Source organism: Oncorhynchus gorbuscha, unplaced genomic scaffold (assembly GCF_021184085.1).
Source record: "Oncorhynchus gorbuscha isolate QuinsamMale2020 ecotype Even-year unplaced genomic scaffold, OgorEven_v1.0 Un_scaffold_370, whole genome shotgun sequence".
NCBI classification, from domain to species: Eukaryota; Metazoa; Chordata; class Actinopteri; order Salmoniformes; family Salmonidae; genus Oncorhynchus; species Oncorhynchus gorbuscha.
In genome coordinates this window covers 802587-820062 of record NW_025745222.1, presented here as the reverse complement: position 1 = coordinate 820062, position 17476 = coordinate 802587, and the positions used below count along the sequence as shown (strand labels likewise).

At 48.8% G+C, this 17476-nt stretch overlaps 2 protein-coding genes, 2 long non-coding RNA genes and 1 other non-coding gene across 6 annotated transcripts in view; 1 reads left to right on the top strand and 4 right to left on the bottom strand.

Moving 5' to 3' along the window:
• LOC124018009 (protein NOXP20-like) overlaps window positions 1-10653 on the bottom strand; it is a 33567-nt gene extending 22914 nt beyond the window's left edge. Inside the window, exons 1-7 of the mRNA XM_046333263.1 lie at window positions 10526-10653; window positions 8680-9003; window positions 8512-8596; window positions 2537-2733; window positions 2181-2315; window positions 1592-1744; window positions 1033-1237 (exon numbers count right to left, since the gene is read on the bottom strand). Of these exons, the coding sequence (XP_046189219.1) occupies window positions 1033-1237; window positions 1592-1744; window positions 2181-2315; window positions 2537-2733; window positions 8512-8596; window positions 8680-9003 (1099 nt within the window). The 5' untranslated portion in view covers window positions 10526-10653. The remainder of the gene's footprint in view (window positions 1-1032; window positions 1238-1591; window positions 1745-2180; window positions 2316-2536; window positions 2734-8511; window positions 8597-8679; window positions 9004-10525) is intronic.
• Window positions 10654-11181: 528 nt separating this feature from the next.
• On the top strand, window positions 11182-11253 carry trnap-agg. Its single transcript has one exon. It is a non-coding gene; the product is annotated as a tRNA-Pro (tRNA).
• A 507-nt stretch (window positions 11254-11760) lies between these two features.
• LOC124018006 lies at window positions 11761-12785 on the bottom strand. The gene is made up of 2 exons (XR_006835547.1): window positions 12297-12785; window positions 11761-12228 (listed from the first exon to the last, which is right to left on the bottom strand). It is a non-coding gene; the product is annotated as an uncharacterized LOC124018006 (long non-coding RNA).
• Window positions 12786-12936: 151 nt separating this feature from the next.
• Window positions 12937-13605, bottom strand: LOC124018005. Its single transcript, XR_006835546.1, has 2 exons — window positions 13218-13605; window positions 12937-13121 (listed from the first exon to the last, which is right to left on the bottom strand). It is a non-coding gene; the product is annotated as an uncharacterized LOC124018005 (long non-coding RNA).
• A 2131-nt stretch (window positions 13606-15736) lies between these two features.
• Window positions 15737-17476, bottom strand: part of LOC124018000 (Krueppel-like factor 3) — a 40357-nt gene continuing 38617 nt past the window's right edge. For both annotated transcript variants that reach the window (XM_046333254.1, XM_046333257.1), the window contains one exon: window positions 15737-16498. In XM_046333254.1, coding sequence (XP_046189210.1) covers window positions 16317-16498 — 182 coding nt within the window. In that variant the 3' untranslated portion in view covers window positions 15737-16316. The remainder of the gene's footprint in view (window positions 16499-17476) is intronic.

Below are 17476 nucleotides of genomic sequence, written 5' to 3'. Positions count from 1 at the left end.
GTGGGCTGGTTCTGGTCTTTAAGGCCATTTCCTGTTGCTTTGGTTAGAAACGGTTTAAACTGAGCTGCTAGGACACAACATGCCTTCTCTGGTACCCGTAGATAGACGGGTTAGAAACGGTTTAAACTGAGCTGCTGGGACACAACATGCCAACTCTGGTACCCGTAGATAGACAGGTTAGAAACGGTTTAAACTGAGCTGCTAGGACACAACATGCCTTCTCTGGTACCCGTAGATAGACGGGTTAGAAACGGTTTAAACTGAGCTGCTGGGACACAACATGCCAACTCTGGTACCCGTAGATAGACAGGTTAGAAACGGTTTAAACTGAGCTGCTAGGACACAACATGCCAACTCTGGTACCCGTAGATAGACAGGTTAGAAACAGTTTAAACTGAGCTGCGGTTAAGGACCCAGCTGTGTTTATAAGTATTTAAGGACCCAGATGTGTTTTATCAGAGGTTAAGGACCCAGCTGTGTTTATCAGAGGTTAAGGACCCAGGAGTGTTTATCAGTATTTAAGGACCCAGCTGTGTTTATCAGTGGTTAAGGACCCAGCTGGGTTTATCAGAGGTTAAGGACCCAGCTGTGTTTATCAGAGGTTAAGGACCCAGCTGTGTTTATCAGAGGTTAAGGACCCAGCTGTGTTTATCAGTATTTAAGGACCCAGCTGTGTTTATCAGAGGTTAAGGACCCAGCTGTGTTTATCAGAGGTTAAGGACCCAGCTGTGTTTATCAGTATTTAAGGACCCAGCTGTGTTTATCAGAGGTTAAGGACCCAGCTGTGTTTATCAGTATTTAAGGACCCAGCTGTGTTCATCAGTGGTTAACGACCCAGCTGTGTTTATCAGTATTTAAGGACCCAGCTGTGTTTATCAGTATTTAAGGACCCAGCTGTGTTTATCAGTATTTAAGGACCCAGCTGTGTTTATCAGAGGTTAAGGACCCAGCTGTGTTTATCAGAGGTTAAGGACCCAGCTGTGTTTATCAGTATTTAAGGACCCAGCTGTGTTTATCAGTATTGTAACTCACACAGAGGAGTAGAACACTGGGGACTTAGATCACCCCTATCCACCGTCTCCTCTCCCTCTTTCTTCTCCTCTCCCTCCTTCTCCTCTCCCTCTCCCTCCTCCTCCTCCTCTCCCGTGTGGCTGACGAAGATGTCCTTGATGGCGATCAGTTCTTTCTTTATCTCCTCCTGATCCTCCTCTTCCAGGGAGGACAGGAACGACTGAACCTGAGAGGAGAGAAGAGGAGGAGATGAATGACTGAACCTGAGAGGAGAGAAGAGGAGGAGAGGAACGACTGAACCTGAGAGGAGAGAAGAGGAGGAGATGAATGACTGAACCGGAGAGGAGAGAAGAGGAGGAGAGGAACGACTGAACCTGAGAGGGGGGGTGTGTGAAGAGGAGACAGAGGAGTTGGGTTAATAGTATCCGTGTGTATATCTGTGTTTGCACTCGTGTGTGTGTGTGTGTGTGTGTGTGTGTGTGTGTGTGTGTGTGTGTGTGTGTGTGTGTGTGTGTGTGTGTGTGTGTGTGTGTGTGTGTGTGTGTGTGTGTGTGTGTGTGTGTGTGTGTGGGTGTTTTACCTTAGCCTCACTCTCATTGGCCAGTATCTCCAGAGCCTCTAGGTGTGATAGGCCCTGGTAGTCATCAAACAGGATTCCGTAGTGAGCTGTGGGTTCACTGATTGGCTGGCAGCTGAGACGAGCCCTCTCCTTCTCTTTGGCATCCTTCAGCATCTGACCAATCCCAACACAGAGATACAACACCTCAGCCAATCACAACACAGAGATACAATGCCTCAACCAACCAGAACACAGATACAGAACAACACAGCCAATCACAACACAGAGATACAATGACTCAACCAACCAGAACACAGATACAGAACAACACAGCCAATCACAACACAGAGATACAACGCCTAAACCAACCAGAACACAGATACAGAACACAGCCAATCAACAGAGAGATAATGTGGTCATTTTCATCACTTTCAAAACTGAAACATTATTTTCACCATTGCCCACAGAGCATGTGTGTGTGTGTGTGTGTGTGTGTGTGTGTGTGTGTGTGTGTGTGTGTGTGTGTGTGTGTGTGTGTGTGTGTGTGTGTGTGTGTGTGTGTGTGTGTGTGTGTGTGTGTGTGTGTGTGTGTGTGTGTGTGTGTGTGTACCTGGCTGAGTGAGACAGTCCTCTGCATTAGTATCTTGGTCTTCCTGAAACCAGGGTCAGTCTCTGCCAGGACCGTCATGGTTCTCTTACCGATGAACTCTAAGGCATCGAGACCTCCACTGATCACTGATTTACCCTGGTGGGGAGGGACGGGGTCACGACAATGTTATCTGTTATCAATTACACTGATCGTGTGTGTGTGTGTGTGTGTGTGTGTGTGTGTGTGTGTGTGTGTGTGTGTGTGTGTGTGTGTGTGTGTGTGTGTGTGTGTGTGTGTGTGTGTGTGTGTGTGTGTGTGTGTGTGTGTGTGTGTGTGTGTGTGTGTGTGTGTGTGTGTGTGTGTGTGTGTGTACTCACAGCGTGTGTGATGGTAGACAGTACTCCTCTGCTTGGTGGTGGAGTAGTGACCAGGGCTGACTGAGGACAGCTATCCTCCTCTTCCTCTCCTCCCTCCTTCCTCTCCTCATCTCCCTCCTCTCGCGCCTCCTCTCCTACTGAGGTCCTGTGAAGACGCAGAGCTCCGGCCTTCTCCTTTACTGAAGTTAGACTGTTACCTAGAGAGAGATGGGGGAGAGAGAGTCAGAGAGAGAGACAGAGAGACAGAGAGAGACGCAGAGAGAGAGAGAGAGACAGAGAGAGAGAGACAGAGAGAGAGGGAGAGAGACAGAGAGCGAGAGAGAGAGAGAGAGAGAGAGATAAAAGTATTGCTGTGTTCACAGGGGAACAATGGTTGTAAAGAGTGACATCACTAAACACATTTGGAACTGTCATGCAGGTGAAAGAGGACCCAAACGCGACTTAACAGAAACAGAGTTTATTAAAGTCCAAAACGGAATAACAGAAATCCTCTAGATTTGTAGAGGGGAAAACAACTGGAGAAGCGGCCACAGACTGCAGGTCGCTTCGGGTAGGCGCAGGCCGTAGTCGACTGAGACACCTGCTCACACGCAGCGTCTGATGAAGGCACAAAACACGACAGGACAGGGTGATACACAATCACGGCAAAAACACGACAGGACAGGGCGAAACGCAATCACAGCATGGTGAATACAATACAAGGAACCGACGGAACAGGAACGGATCACAAAGGAATAAATAGGGACTCTAATCAGGGGAAAGGATCGGGAACAGGTGTGGGAAGACTAAATGATGATTAGGGGAATAGGAACAGCTGGGAGCAGGAACGGAACGACAGAGAGAAGAGAGAGCGAGAGAGTGAGAGAGGGAGGGGGAGAGAGAGGGATAGAACCAAACAAGACCAGCAGAGGGAAACGAATAGCATGGGGAGCACAGGGACAAGACATGACAATAAATGACAAACATGACAGTACCCCCCACTCACCGAGCGCCTCCTGGCGCACTCGAGGAGGAATCCTGGCGGCAACGGAGGAAATCATCGATGAGCGAACGGTCCAGCACGTCCCGAGACGGAACCCAACTCCTCTCCTCAGGACCGTAACCCTCCCAATCCACTAGGTATTGGTGACCCCGTCCCGAGAACGCATGTCCATAATTTTATGTACCTTGTAAATAGGTGCGCTCTCGACAAGGACGGGAGGGGGGAGGGAAGACGAACGGGGGTGCGAAGAAAGGGCTTAACACAGGAGACATGGAAGACAGGATGGACGCGACGAAGATGTCGCGGAAGAAGCAGTCGCACAGCGACAGGATTGACGACCTGGGAGACACGGAACGGACCAATGAACCGCGGAGTCAACTTACGAGAAGCTGTCGTAAGAGGAAGGTTGCGAGTGGAAAGCCACACTCTCTGGCCGCAACAATACCTTGGACTCTTAATCCTGCGTTTATTGGCGGCTCTCACCGTCTGTGCCCTGTAACGGCAAAGTGCAGACCTCACCCTCCTCCAGGTGCGCTCACAACGTTGGACAAACGCTTGAGCGGAGGGAACGCTGGACTCGGCAAGCTGGGATGAGAACAGAGGAGGCTGGTAACCCAGACTACTCTGAAACGGAGATAACCCGGTAGCAGACGAAGGAAGCGAATTGTGAGCGTATTCTGCCCAGGGGAGCTGTTCTGCCCAAGACGCAGGGTTTCTGAAAGAAAGGCTGCGGAGTATGCGACCAATCGTCTGATTGGCCCTCTCTGCTTGACCGTTAGACTGGGGATGAAACCCGGAAGAGAGACTGACGGACGCACCAATCAAACGACAGAACTCCCTCCAAAACTGTGACGTGAATTGCGGACCTCTGTCTGAAACGGCGTCTAACGGGAGGCCATGAATTCTGAATACATTCTCAATAATGATTTGTGCCGTCTCCTTAGCGGAAGGAAGTTTAGCGAGGGAATGAAATGTGCCGCCTTAGAGAACCTATCGACAACCGTCAGAATCACAGTCTTCCCCGCAGACAAAGGCAGACCGGTAATGAAGTCTAAGGCAATGTGAGACCATGGTCGAGAAGGAATGGGGAGCGGTCTGAGACGACCGGCAGGAGGAGAGTTACCCGACTTAGTCTGCGCGCAGTCCGAACAAGCAGCCACGAAACGGCGCGTGTCACGCTCCTGAGTCGGCCACCAAAAGCGCTGGCGAATAGACGCAAGAGTGCCTCGAACACCGGGATGACCCGCTAACTTGGCAGAGTGAGCCCACTGAAGAACAGCCAGACGAGTGGAAACAGGAACGAAAAGGAGGTTACTAGGACAAGCGGCGACGCAGTGTGCGTGAGTGCTTGCTTAACCTGTCTTTCAATTCCCCAGACTGTTAACCCGACAACACGCCCATAAGGAAGAATCCCCTCGGGATCAGTAGAAGCCACAGAAGAACTAAACAGACGGGATAAGGCATCAGGCTTGGTGTTCTTGCTACCCGGACGGTAAGAAATCACAAACTCGAAACGAGCGAAAACAACGCCCAACGAGCTTGACGGGCATTAAGTCGTTTGGCAGAACGGATGTACTCAAGGTTCTTATGGTCTGTCCAAACGACAAAAGGAACGGTCGCCCCCTCCAACCACTGTCGCCATTCGCCTAGGGCTAAGCGGATGGCGAGCAGTTCACGGTTACCCACATCATAGTTGCGCTCAGATGGCGACAGGCGATGAGAAAAATAAGCGCAAGGATGAACCTTATCGTCAGACTGGAAGCGCTGGGATAGAATGGCTCCCACGCCTACCTCTGAAGCGTCAACCTCGACAATGAATTGTCTAGTGACGTCAGGAGTAACGAGGATAGGAGCGGACGTAAAACGTTCTTTTAGAAGATCAAAAGCTCCTGGGCGGAACCGGACCACTTAAAACACGTCTTGACAGAAGTAAGAGCTGTGAGAGGGGCAGCAACTTGACCGAAATTACGAATGAAACGCCGATAGAAATTAGCGAAACCTAAAAAGCGCTGCAACTCGACACGTGACCTTGGAACGGGCCAATCACTGACAGCTTGGACCTTAGCGGAATCCATCTGAATGCCTTCAGCGGAAATAACGGAACCGAGAAAAGTAACGGAGGAGACATGAAAAGAGCACTTCTCAGCCTTTACGTAGAGACAATTCTCTAAAAGGCGCTGTAGAACACGTCGAACGTGCTGAACATGAATCTCGAGTGACGGAGAAAAAATCAGGATATCGTCAAGATAGACAAAAACAAAAATGTTCAGCATGTCTCTCAGAACATCATTAACTAATGCCTGAAAAACAGCTGGCGCATTGGCGAGACCGAACGGCAGAACCCGGTACTCAAAATGCCCTAACGGAGTATTAAACGCCGTTTTCCACTCGTCCCCCTCTCTGATGCGCACGAGATGGTAAGCGTTACGAAGGTCCAACTTAGTAAAGCACCTGGCTCCCTGCAGAATCTCGAAGGCTGATGACATAAGGGGAAGCGGATAACGATTCTTAACCGTTATGTCATTCAGCCCTCGATAATCCACGCAGGGCGCAGAGTACCGTCCTTCTTCTTAACAAAAAAGAACCCCGCCCCGGCCGGAGAGGAAGAAGGCACTATGGTACCGGCGTCAAGAGACACAGACAAATAATCCTCGAGAGCCTTACGTTCGGGAGCCGACAGAGAGTATAGTCTACCTCGAGGAGGAGTGGTCCCCGGAAGGAGATCAATACTACAATCATACGACCGGTGAGGAGGAAGGGAGTTGGCTCGGGACCGACTGAAGACCGTGCGCAGATCATGATATTCCTCCGGCACTCCTGTCAAATCGCCAGGTTCCTCCTGAGAAGTAGGGACAGAAGAAACGGGAGGGATGGCAGACATTAAACACTTCACATGACAAGAAACGTTCCAGGATAGGATAGAATTACTAGACCAATTAATAGAAGGATTATGACATACTAGCCAGGGATGACCCAAAACAACAGGTGTAAACGGTGAACGGAAAATCAAAAAAGAAATAGTCTCACTGTGGTTACCAGATACTGTGAGGGTTAAAGGTAGTGTCTCAAATCTGATACTGGGAAGATGACTACCATCTAAGGCGAACATGGGCGTAGGCTTATCTAACTCTCTGAAAGGAATGTCATGTTTCGAACCCATGCTTCGTCCATGAAACAACCCTCAGCCCCAGAGTCTATCAAGGCACTACATGTAGCACCCGAACCGGTCCAGCGTAGGTGGACCGACAAAGTAGTACAGGACTTTGATGGAGAGACTTGAGTAGTTGCGCTCACCTGTAGCCCTCCGCTTACAGATGAGCTCTGGCTTTTACTGGACATGAATTAACAAAATGTCCAGCAACTCCACAATAGAGGCACAGGCGGTTGGTGATCCTCCGTTCCCTCTCCTTATTCGAGATGCGAATCCCTCCCAGCTGCATGGGCTCAGTCTCAAAGCCAGAGGGGGAGATGGTTGCGATGCGGAGCAGGGAAACACCGTTGATGCGAGCTCTCTTCCACGAGCCCGGTGACGAAGATCTACCCGTCGTTCTATGCGGATGGCGAGAGCAATCAAAGAGTCCACATCTGAAGGAACCTCCCGGGAGAGAATCTCATCCTTAACCACAGCGTGGAGTCCCTCCAGAAAACGAGCGAGCAGCGCCGGCTCGTTCCACTCACTAGAGGCAGCAAGAGTGCGAAACTCAATGGAATAATCCGTTATGGACCGTTCACCTTGGCATAAGGAAGCCAGGGCCCTAGAAGCCTCCCCACCAAAAACTGAACGGTCAAAAACCCGAATCATCTCCTCTTTAAAGTTCTGGAAATCGTTAGAGCAAACAGCCCTTGCCTCCCAGATAGCTGTGCCCCATTCTCGAGCCCGGCCAGTAAGGAGTGAAATGACGTAAGCAACCCGAGCTCTCTCTAGAGTATGTGTTGGGTTGGAGAGAGAACACAATCTCACACTGCGTGAGAAAGGAGCGGCACTCAGTGGGCTGCCCGGAGTAGCAAGGTGGGTTATTAACCCTAGGTTCTGGAGGCTCGGCAGGCCAGGAAGTAACAGGTGGCACGAGACGTAGACTCTGGAACTGTCCAGAGAGGTCGGAAACCTGAGCAGCCAGGTTTTCCACGGCCTGGCGAGCAGCAGACAATTCCTGCTCGTGTCTGCCGAGCATGGCTCCTTGGATCTCGACGGCAGTGTAACGAGCGTCTGAAGTCGCTGGGTCCATTCCTTGGTCGGTTCCTTCTGTCATGCAGGTGAAAGAGGACCCAAACGCGACTTAACAGAAACAGAGTTTATTAAAGTCCAAAACGGAATAACAGAAATCCTCTAGATTTGTAGAGGGGAAAACAACTGGAGAAGCGGCCACAGACTGCAGGTCGCTTCGGGTAGGCGCAGGCCGTAGTCGACTGAGACACCTGCTCACACGCAGCGTCTGATGAAGGCACAAAACACGACAGGACAGGGTGATACACAATCACGGCAAAAACACGACAGGACAGGGCGAAACGCAATCACAGCATGGTGAATACAATACAAGGAACCGACGGAACAGGAACGGATCACAAAGGAATAAATAGGGACTCTAATCAGGGGAAAGGATCGGGAACAGGTGTGGGAAGACTAAATGATGATTAGGGGAATAGGAACAGCTGGGAGCAGGAACGGAACGACAGAGAGAAGAGAGAGCGAGAGAGTGAGAGAGGGAGGGGGAGAGAGAGGGATAGAACCAAACAAGACCAGCAGAGGGAAACGAATAGCATGGGGAGCACAGGGACAAGACATGACAATAAATGACAAACATGACAGGAACACAACCCCTATTAACTAACAAAAGGTTGGTTCAGACATCATTCGTGGGGCATAAATGTATGTGTGTGTGTGTGTGTGTGTGTGTGTGTGTGTGTGTGTGTGTGTGTGTGTGTGTGTGTGTGTGTGTGTGTGTGTGTGTGTGTGTGTGTGTGTGTGTGTGTGTGTGTGTGTGTGTAGACTTACCCACAGTAGACGTGGCACTGGTCAGTAGAGACTTCCCCCAGGAGCCCCATCCACCCCAACCTTTCCCCTTGACCTGAAGAGAGTCCTATATTCACACACACACAATAACGTCACCACGACGACAACAACATGCCATCACTATGACGACAGCCAACCAGCTAATCATACCTCTTCCTCCCCCTCGGCAGCAGCGGTCTCCGCCTCCAGGCTCACCAATTGGCCACACTCAGTCACCTGATCCTCCACGCCTCCGCACCCTGATTGGTCAATAGAAGCCTCATCTCTGTCTTCCCTGGTCACGTCCTCTCCTGCCACCTGGTTGGCTGGCTCAGAGCCCTCGGAACCCTCCGTGGCCAACGAGGGCTGGAGGATGGGTGTGGGAGGCGGGAGAGCTGTGTGTGTGTCTTCTCCTGGGGGGTTGGCGTCGGTGTGGGAGGGGTCAGAGAGAGGAGCGGGGGGGGATATGGGAGGGTTGGAGTCAGACATGTTCATCTGGAGAGAGAGAGAGAGAGAGAGAGAGAGAGAGAGAGAGAGAGAGAGAGAGAGAGAGAGAGAGAGAGAGAGAGAGAGAGAGAGAGAGAGAGAGAGAGAGAGAGAGAGAGAGAGAGAGAGAGAGAGAGAGACAGAGAGACAGAGAGAGAGAGAGAGAGAGAGAGAGAGAGAGACAGAGAGAGAGAGAGGGGGAGGGGAGAGGGAGAGAGAAGGGGGAGGGGGAGGGAGAGGGAGAGAGAGAGAGAAGGGGGGGGGGAGGAGGGAGGGAGAGAGAGAGAGAGAGAGGGAGAGAGAGAGAGAGAGAGAGAGAAGGGGAGAGAGAGAGAGAGAGAGAGAGAAGGGGGAGAGAGAGAGAGAGAGAGAGCGAGAGAGAAGGGGGAGAGAGAGAGAGAGAGAGAGAGAGAAGGGGGAGAGAGAGAGAGAGAGAGAAGGGGGAGAGAGAGAGAGAGTGAGAGAAGGGGGAGAGAGAGAGAAGGGGGAGAGAGAGAAGGGGGAGAGAGAGACAGAGAGAGAGAGAGAAGGGGAGAGAGAGAGAAGGGGGAGAGAGAGAGACAGAGAGAGAGAGAGAACGGGAGAGAGAGAGAGAGAAGGGGGAGAGAGAGAGAGAGAGAAGGGGGAGAGAGAGAGAAGGGGGAGAGAGAGACAGAGAGAGAGAGAGAAGGGGGAGAGAGAGAAGGGGGAGAGAGAGACAGAGAGAGGTTTATTTTTTAATAGTGACTGATTTAGCCCAGTAAAATCTGTGGTGTTTTCATTAGGAACCAACGGGCGGGACCAACCTGAAGTTGTCCAATAGAAACTAATTACAAAAACGCAACTGTTTGGACTAAATGACCACACCCCCAGTAATGCTGAACATTGACGTTTAACAATCAACTCAATGAGCCAGTGAAGATGAGAGAAGCAGAAACACAAGCTGAACTCTCTTCCCCGGTGCGTTCAACAGGATGCAACGTTTTGTTACGTTCAAGATAGACATATACTATGTAGAACAAACACGACTCTCTTGCCATGTAGAATCACGTCGGCTCTATTCATTAGAATTGCCATCTGCAATGTTCCCGAAACGTTTTCCAAATGAACACGGCCACGCGGTTCACGCAACAGTTTTAGTTGTAATTCCAGTGGTGTTATTAGCGCCATCTAGCGGTCACGTCATATCAACGCGTCGACCACAGCACTGTTTTCCTTTGGCTTTGACACAGAAGAGTGACAACAATTCTTTCAGTCTGAAAACATTAATAAAATAAATATAATTTGAAATAAAAGTAAAGACACGCGTATATCATGTATACTGCGATATGTTGTGACATATAATAAATAAATAAACACCCGTTTAATTATCTTACAAATAGTCAGGAATAATTCACTAGGTTTCACTGTTACAAACACAGATTCTGCAACTATGTCAGTAAGTAGGTTACTGTCACTAACTAAGAGGGAAATGGAAAAGCCTAATTCAATAACCACGCGGTTTGGTTTGGTATGTATGTATGTATGTATGGTAAATGACTGTGCATCTCACCGGTTCGTCTCGCTGCTGACAACTCTCTCCGCTTAGACGCGCTCCTCTTCCGCTCCGCCACGTAGACAGGGATCCGCGTGTTGTCCGTCGGTGCGATGGGAGGTGACGTCACCCCCGGGGAGCTCGTCAGAGAGGGAGCGAGAGGTCCAACTCGGCGGAAAACGTGTCTCCCTCCAGCAGGTGGCGTTTTTGTCCTTGTTTCACCCATCAAGCAAGTCGGGTTTTTTTGTCGGAGGTCAATAAGAGTGTCGAATTTAATCAACAACAACAATAAATGAATGGTTTGTTTGCTTCGTGAGGTTTATTTTATGTAATGCTTTAAGTTGTTACGAATGTACCGGTATAAGTAGGACCCGTTTACATCCCGGTAACTTTGAGAATAAACACTTTATATAACGGAGTTGTCTAGAGACGGTAAAAGCACATTCATGATATGAGGCAAGGGCGTCTCTCAATTCAAAATCATTTCAATTTAAGGGCTTTATTCTCATGGGAAACATATTTGAAACATTGTCAAAGCAAGTGAACTAGATAATAAACAAAAGTTATATAGGCAATAAAATTAACAGTAAACATAACACTCACAAAAATTTCCAGATGACTGCACTGAAAATAGCCCATATAAAACAGCTTGATTTCTGCAAGACGTCATGCGCGGCTCGTTGGTCTAGGGGTATGATTCTCGCTTAGGGTGCGAGAGGTCCCGGGTTCAAATCCCGGACGAGCCCTCGTTTTCGAAAGTGATTATTTTTGTGTTAATTATTGTCACAGTGTCAAGAGATGTCATAACACCAACACACTCCCTTACGTCTCTTCACACAATGCAGTTCGCAAAAGATATAAGCTATTTACCAAACAAACTAAAGTAAAAAAATATATAAAATAACGAGGCTATATACAATGGGTACATAGCCGCATTATTGTTAATTTATTGTGTTTCTTTTTATAATTATTTTACTTTATTTGGTAAATATTTTCTTAATTCTTCTTGAACTGGGCTGTTGGTTTAATAAGGGCTTGTCAGTCAACATTTCACGGTAAAGTTCCAACACTTGTTGTAATCGGCGCATGTGACTAATAAAGTTCGATTTGATTTGAAAACGTATCACGTTCCATTGCTTACATTATCTACATAATATATATCCAATATATATATATATATTTTTTATTTAAAACGCGTCTTATCTCTTAATGTCTAAAATGCAGAAAAAAAGGGGGAGAAACACACACCGATATGAAACGTGTATCAATATATAGGTTTATTGTGATTCTGATATTTGTTTTGTAAAACATTACGCAACATTTGCTGTACAGAATAATGAGTTCACAGTTTGATATAGAATGGTCAGAAGACTCCCATTTGAATTGACAACCCCACATAAAATACAAGATAGAGTTGAATACACATTCACAACCTTATATATATATATAAAAATGTTTTATATAATTCATTGATTAAAAAAAACAAATAAAAACATAAAATGTATTATCATCATGCTTTATAAAATACCTTTAATTGCCCATTTCAGTCTAATAATCATTTATAAAATATATTACAACAATTCATCATCATATTACATCTGCATAGTTAAAAAACCAAACGCAAACCAAACGTGTGTGTGTGTATAATCCTGCTATTAAATGAAAAAGGCAGATTACATGAATCCCAAAACAGTGATATTGGGTCAGTCTGATGTTTCCCTCTCCTCAGGGTTAAAGGTTAAGGACTGTGGGATGCTAAAACTGACCCCAGATCTGTGACTGTTTCAACCTCCTCAGGGTTAAAGGTTAAGGACTGTGGGATGCTAAAACTGACCCCAGATCTGTGACTGTTTCCCTCTCCTCAGGGTTAAAGGTTAAGGACTGTGGGATGCTAAAACTGACCCCAGATCTGTGACTGTTTCCCTCTCCTCAGGGTTAAAGGTTAAGGACTGTGGGATGCTAAACTGACCCCAGATCTGTGACTGTTTCCCTCTCCTCAGGGTTAAAGGTTAAGGACTGTGGGATGCTAAAACTGACCCCAGATCTGTGACTGTTTCCCTCTCCTCAGGGTTAAAGGTTAAGGACTGTGGGATGCTAAACTGACCCCAGATCTGTGACTGTTTCCCTCTCCTCAGGGTTAAAGGTTAAGGACTGTGGGATGCTAAACTGACCCCAGATCTGTGACTGTTTCCCTCTCCTCAGGGTTAAAGGTTAAGGACTGTGGGATGCTAAACTGACCCCAGATCTGTGACTGTTTCCCTCTCCTCAGGGTTAAAGGTTAAGACCCCCTGTGACTGTTTCCCTCTCCTCAGGGTTAAGGTTAAGGACTGTGGGATGCTAAAACTGACCCCAGATCTGTGACTGTTTCCCTCTCCTCAGGGTTAAAGGTTAAGGACTGTGGGATGCTAAAACTGACCCCAGATCTGTGACTGTTTCCCTCTCCTCAGGGTTAAAGGTTAAGGACTGTGGGATGCTAAAACTGACCCCAGATCTGTGACTGTTTCCCTCTCCTCAGGGTTAAAGGTTAAGGACTGTGGGATGCTAAACTGACCCCAGATCTGTGACTGTTTCCCTCTCCTCAGGGTTAATGGTTAAGGACTGTGGGATGCTAAAACTGACCCCAGATCAGGGTTAATGGTTAAGGACTGGGATGCTTGACCCCAGATCCTCTCCTCAGGGTTAAAGGTTAAGGACTGTGGGATGCTAAAACTGACCCCAGATCTGTGACTGTTTCCCTCTCCTCAGGGTTAATGGTTAAGGACTGTGGGATGCTAAAACTGACCCCAGATCTGTGACTTGAACTGAGTTTAATAATGTGTCAATCAATACATCAACGCGTCATTCAACCAACCAACCAATGATTGATTGAATAATGAATGGATTTGAATGAGAATGTGCTGATTGTCTGGTTCCGTGAATGGTTTTAAAGTGCTCTCTAGTTTTCTGTACTCTGCAGGCTCACTAGTCTCCACTAGACTCTCTAGTCTCCACTGGCCTCCTCTGGCCTCCACTAGACTCTCTAGTCTCCTCTAGTCTCCTCTAGTCTTCTCTAGTCTCCACTGGCCTCCTCTAGTCTCCTCTGGCCTCCACTAGACTCTCTAGTCTCCTCTAGTCTCTCTAGTCTCCTCTAGTCTCCTCTAGTCTCCTCTGGCCTCCTCTAGACTCTCTAGTCTCCTCTGGCCTCCTCTAGTCTACTCTGGCCTCCTCTAGTCTCCTCTGGCCTCCTCTAGTCTCCACTGGCCTCCACTAGACTCTCTAGTCTCCTCTGGCCTCCTCTAGTCTCCTCTGGCCTCCTCTAGTCTCCTCTGGCCTCCTCTGGTCCTCTAGTCTCTCTAGTCTCTCTAGTCTACTCTGGCCTCCTCTAGTCTCCTCTGGCCTCCCCTAGTCTCCTCTGGTCTCTCTAGTCTCTCTAGTCTCTCTAGTCTCCTCTGGTCTCTCTAGTCTCCTCTGGTCTCTCTAGTCTCCTCTGGTCCTCTAGTCTCCCCTAGTCTCCTCTAGTCTCCTCTAGTCTCCTCTAGTCTCCTCTAGTCTCCCCTAGTCTCCCCTAGTCTCCTCTGGCCTCCTCTAGTCCCCTCTAGTCTCCCCTTGTCTCCCCTGGTCTCCTCTGGCCTCCTCTGGCCTCCTCTAGTCTCCTCTAGTCTCTCTAGTCTCCTCTAGTCTCCTCTAGTCTCCTCTAGTCTCCTCTAGTCTCCTCTGGTCCCCTAGTCTCCTCTAGTCTCTCTAGTCTTCTCTGGTCCTCTAGTCTCCCCTAGTCTCCTCTAGTCTCCCCTGGCCTCCCCTGGCCTCCTCTAGTCTCCTCTGGTCTCCTCTGGTCTCCTCTGGCCTCCTCCGGCCTCCTCCAGCCTCCTCTAGTCTCTCTAGTCTCCTCTGGTCCTCTAGTCTCCTCTAGTCTCCTCTAGTCTAACTATATAGACTATGTACAATACAGGAAGTCACCAAACCTGCCAAGATGGCCACCCATTGGGGTTTGAGTCTCGTTGTTGTTGTTGTTGTTGTGTTTTGCAAAACAGGAAGTCACCCTGCTCCTGCCGTATATGATGATGTCATATCGCCGAGTCCACTTTCAACCGGCCCAATGGAAGTATTTTACTTACAGAACAAAAACAACAACAACAACAACAACAACAACAACAACAACAACAATAATAATAAGAATAACAAATATAATAGAACAGAATAATGATCATGATAATGCCCCAGGATAATAAAAATAGTTTGTTTCACATTTCTAGAATCAAAGACAACAAGCATTTGCCTTGTAATGGTTAGGAACCCCCACAGCCCTTCCACCCCCTCTACCAGAGGTTAGGAACCCCCACAGCCCTTCCACCCCCTCTACCAGAGGTTAGGAACCCCCACAGCCCTTCCACCCCTCTACCAGAGGTTAGGAACCCCCACAGCCCTTCCACCCCTCTACCAGAGGTTAGGAACCCCCACCGCCCTTCCACCCCTCTACCAGAGGTTAGGAACCCCCACAGCCCTTCCACCCCCTCTACCAGAGGTTAGGAACCCCCACCGCCCTTCCACCCCTCTACCAGAGGTTAGGAACCCCCACAGCCCTTCCACCCCTCTACCAGAGGTTAGGAACCCCCACAGCCCTTCCACCCCCTCTACCAGAGCCTGGTGTTGACCTCTGGTTAGGAACCCCCACAGCTCTACCAGAGCCTGGTGTTGACCTGTGACTCCAGCATCATGTGACTAGAGTCAGTACAGGCTGTTGAGCTGTGTGTGTGTGTGTCCACTGAGTACTGAGCAACAGGTAGTCCCCTCCAACCAGCAGAGGGAGCCATTCTCAGGTCAGCCGTTAACAAACCTCTCTCTCTCTATATATATATATATATATAATAAACGTGCCGGAGTCCTGTGGTCCAGGACTCCGGCACTGCAGATGGCGCTAAAATCACAAATATCTGCTTAAAAAAAAATAATAATATATATATATATATATATATATATATAAAAATGTATTACTTTAAAATGGAGATCATTGGTGCTGCCCATGCTGTCACAGACGCCGTACAAATTTGAGTCTTCGTTCTATCTCTATGGTTAAGGTCAAGATGTCTGTCTCTCTCTATGGTTAAGGTCAAGATGTCTGTCTCTCTCTATGGTTAAAGTCAAGATGTCTGTCTCTCTCTATGGTTAAGATGTCTGTCTATCTCTATGGTTAAGGTCAAGATGTCTGTCTCTCTCTATGGTTAAGGTCAAGATGTCTGTCTCTCTCTATGGTTAAGATGTCTGTCTCTCTCTATGGTTAAGATGTCTGTCTCTCTCTATGGTCAAGATGTCTGTCTCTCTCTATGGTTAAGATGTCTGTCTATCTCTATGGTTAAGACCTCTGTCTATCTCTATGGTTAAGGTCAAGACGTCTGGAGGTTTAGCTGATCCTAGATCTGGGCCTACGAACACCATCCGCCTTCAGCACTGGGAGACAACGGGAGCACTGGGAGACAACGGGGAGCACTGGGAGACAACGGGGAGCACTGGGAGACAACGGGGAGCACTGGGAGACAACGGGGAGCACTGGGAGACAACGGGGAGTACTGGGAGACAACGGGGAGTACTGGGAGACAACGGGGAGTACTGGGAGACAACAGGGAGTACTTGTACTAAGAAGAGGTGGAGGAGTGGAGAGGAAGAGGACGGCTGATTGGCTGACTGAATAAAGTGATAGACAGAGGATGTTTAAGTCCCGGGTCTCTCTGTCCAACGGTCCTGTCTTGGGGTCGGTATGGACCAACTATCCAACGGGCTGCGTTCGCGATGCCTTGTGTGTCGAACAGACGTTTCACAGCCGTTGCGTTGCCTTTCAGACCAGCAGGTGTCGTTTCTTATGTAGAGCCAGGTGGTCGGAACGGGAGAAGCTGCGTTCGCAGTCGGGACACTGGAACGGTTTGACGCCCGTATGTTTACGGAAGTGACGAGTCAGTTCGTCCGAACGGGCGAACTTCCACGTGCACCCCTCCCACATGCACTTATAGGGCTTCTCTCCTGGAGGGAGGGAGAGAGAGACAGAGAGAGAGAGAGACAGAGAGACAGAGAGAGAGAGAGAGAGAGAGAGAGAGAGAGAGAGAGAGAGACAGAGAGAGAGAGATATGGGGAGAGAGAGAGAGACAGAGAGAGAGAGACAGAGAGAGAGAGAGAGACAGAGAGAGAGAGATATGGGGAGAGAGAGAGAGACAGAGAGAGAGAGACAGAGAGAGAGAGAGAGACAGAGAGACAGAGAGAGAGAGAGAGAGAGACAGAGAGAGAGACAGAGAGAGAGAGAGAGAGAGAGAGAGAGAGACAGAGAGAGAGAGACAGAGAGAGAGAGACAGAGAGAGACAGAGACAGAGAGACAGAGAGAGAGAGAGAGACAGAGAGACAGAGAGAGAGAGAGAGAGAGAGAGAGAGAGAGAGAGGAGAGAGAGAGAGACAGAGAGAGAGAGATAGAGAGAGAGAGAGAGACAGAGAGAGAGAGATATGGGGAGAGAGAGAGAGACAGAGAGAGAGAGAGAGAGAGAGAGAGACAGAGAGAGAGAGAGAGAGAGAGACAGAGAGAGAGAGATATGGGGAGAGAGAGACAGAGAGAGAGAGAGAGAGAGAGAGAGAGACAGAGAGAGAGACAGAGAGAGAGAGAGAGAGAGAGAGAGACAGAGAGAGAGACAGAGAGAGAGAGAGATATGAGGAGAGAGAGAGAGAGAGAGAGAGAGAGAGAGAGAGACAGAGAGAGAGAGAGAGAGAGACAGAGAGAGAGACAGAGAGAGAGACACAGAGATGGGGAGAGAGAGACAGAGAGAGAGAGACAGAGAGAGAGAGAGAGAGAGACAGAGAGAGAGACAGAGAGAGAGACAGAGAGAGAGAGAGAGATGGGGAGAGAGAGACAGAGAGAGAGAGAGAGACAGAGAGAGAGATAGAGAGACAGAGAGACAGAGAGAGAGAGAGAGAGAGAGACAGAGAGAGAGAGAGACAGAGAGAGAGAGAGACAGG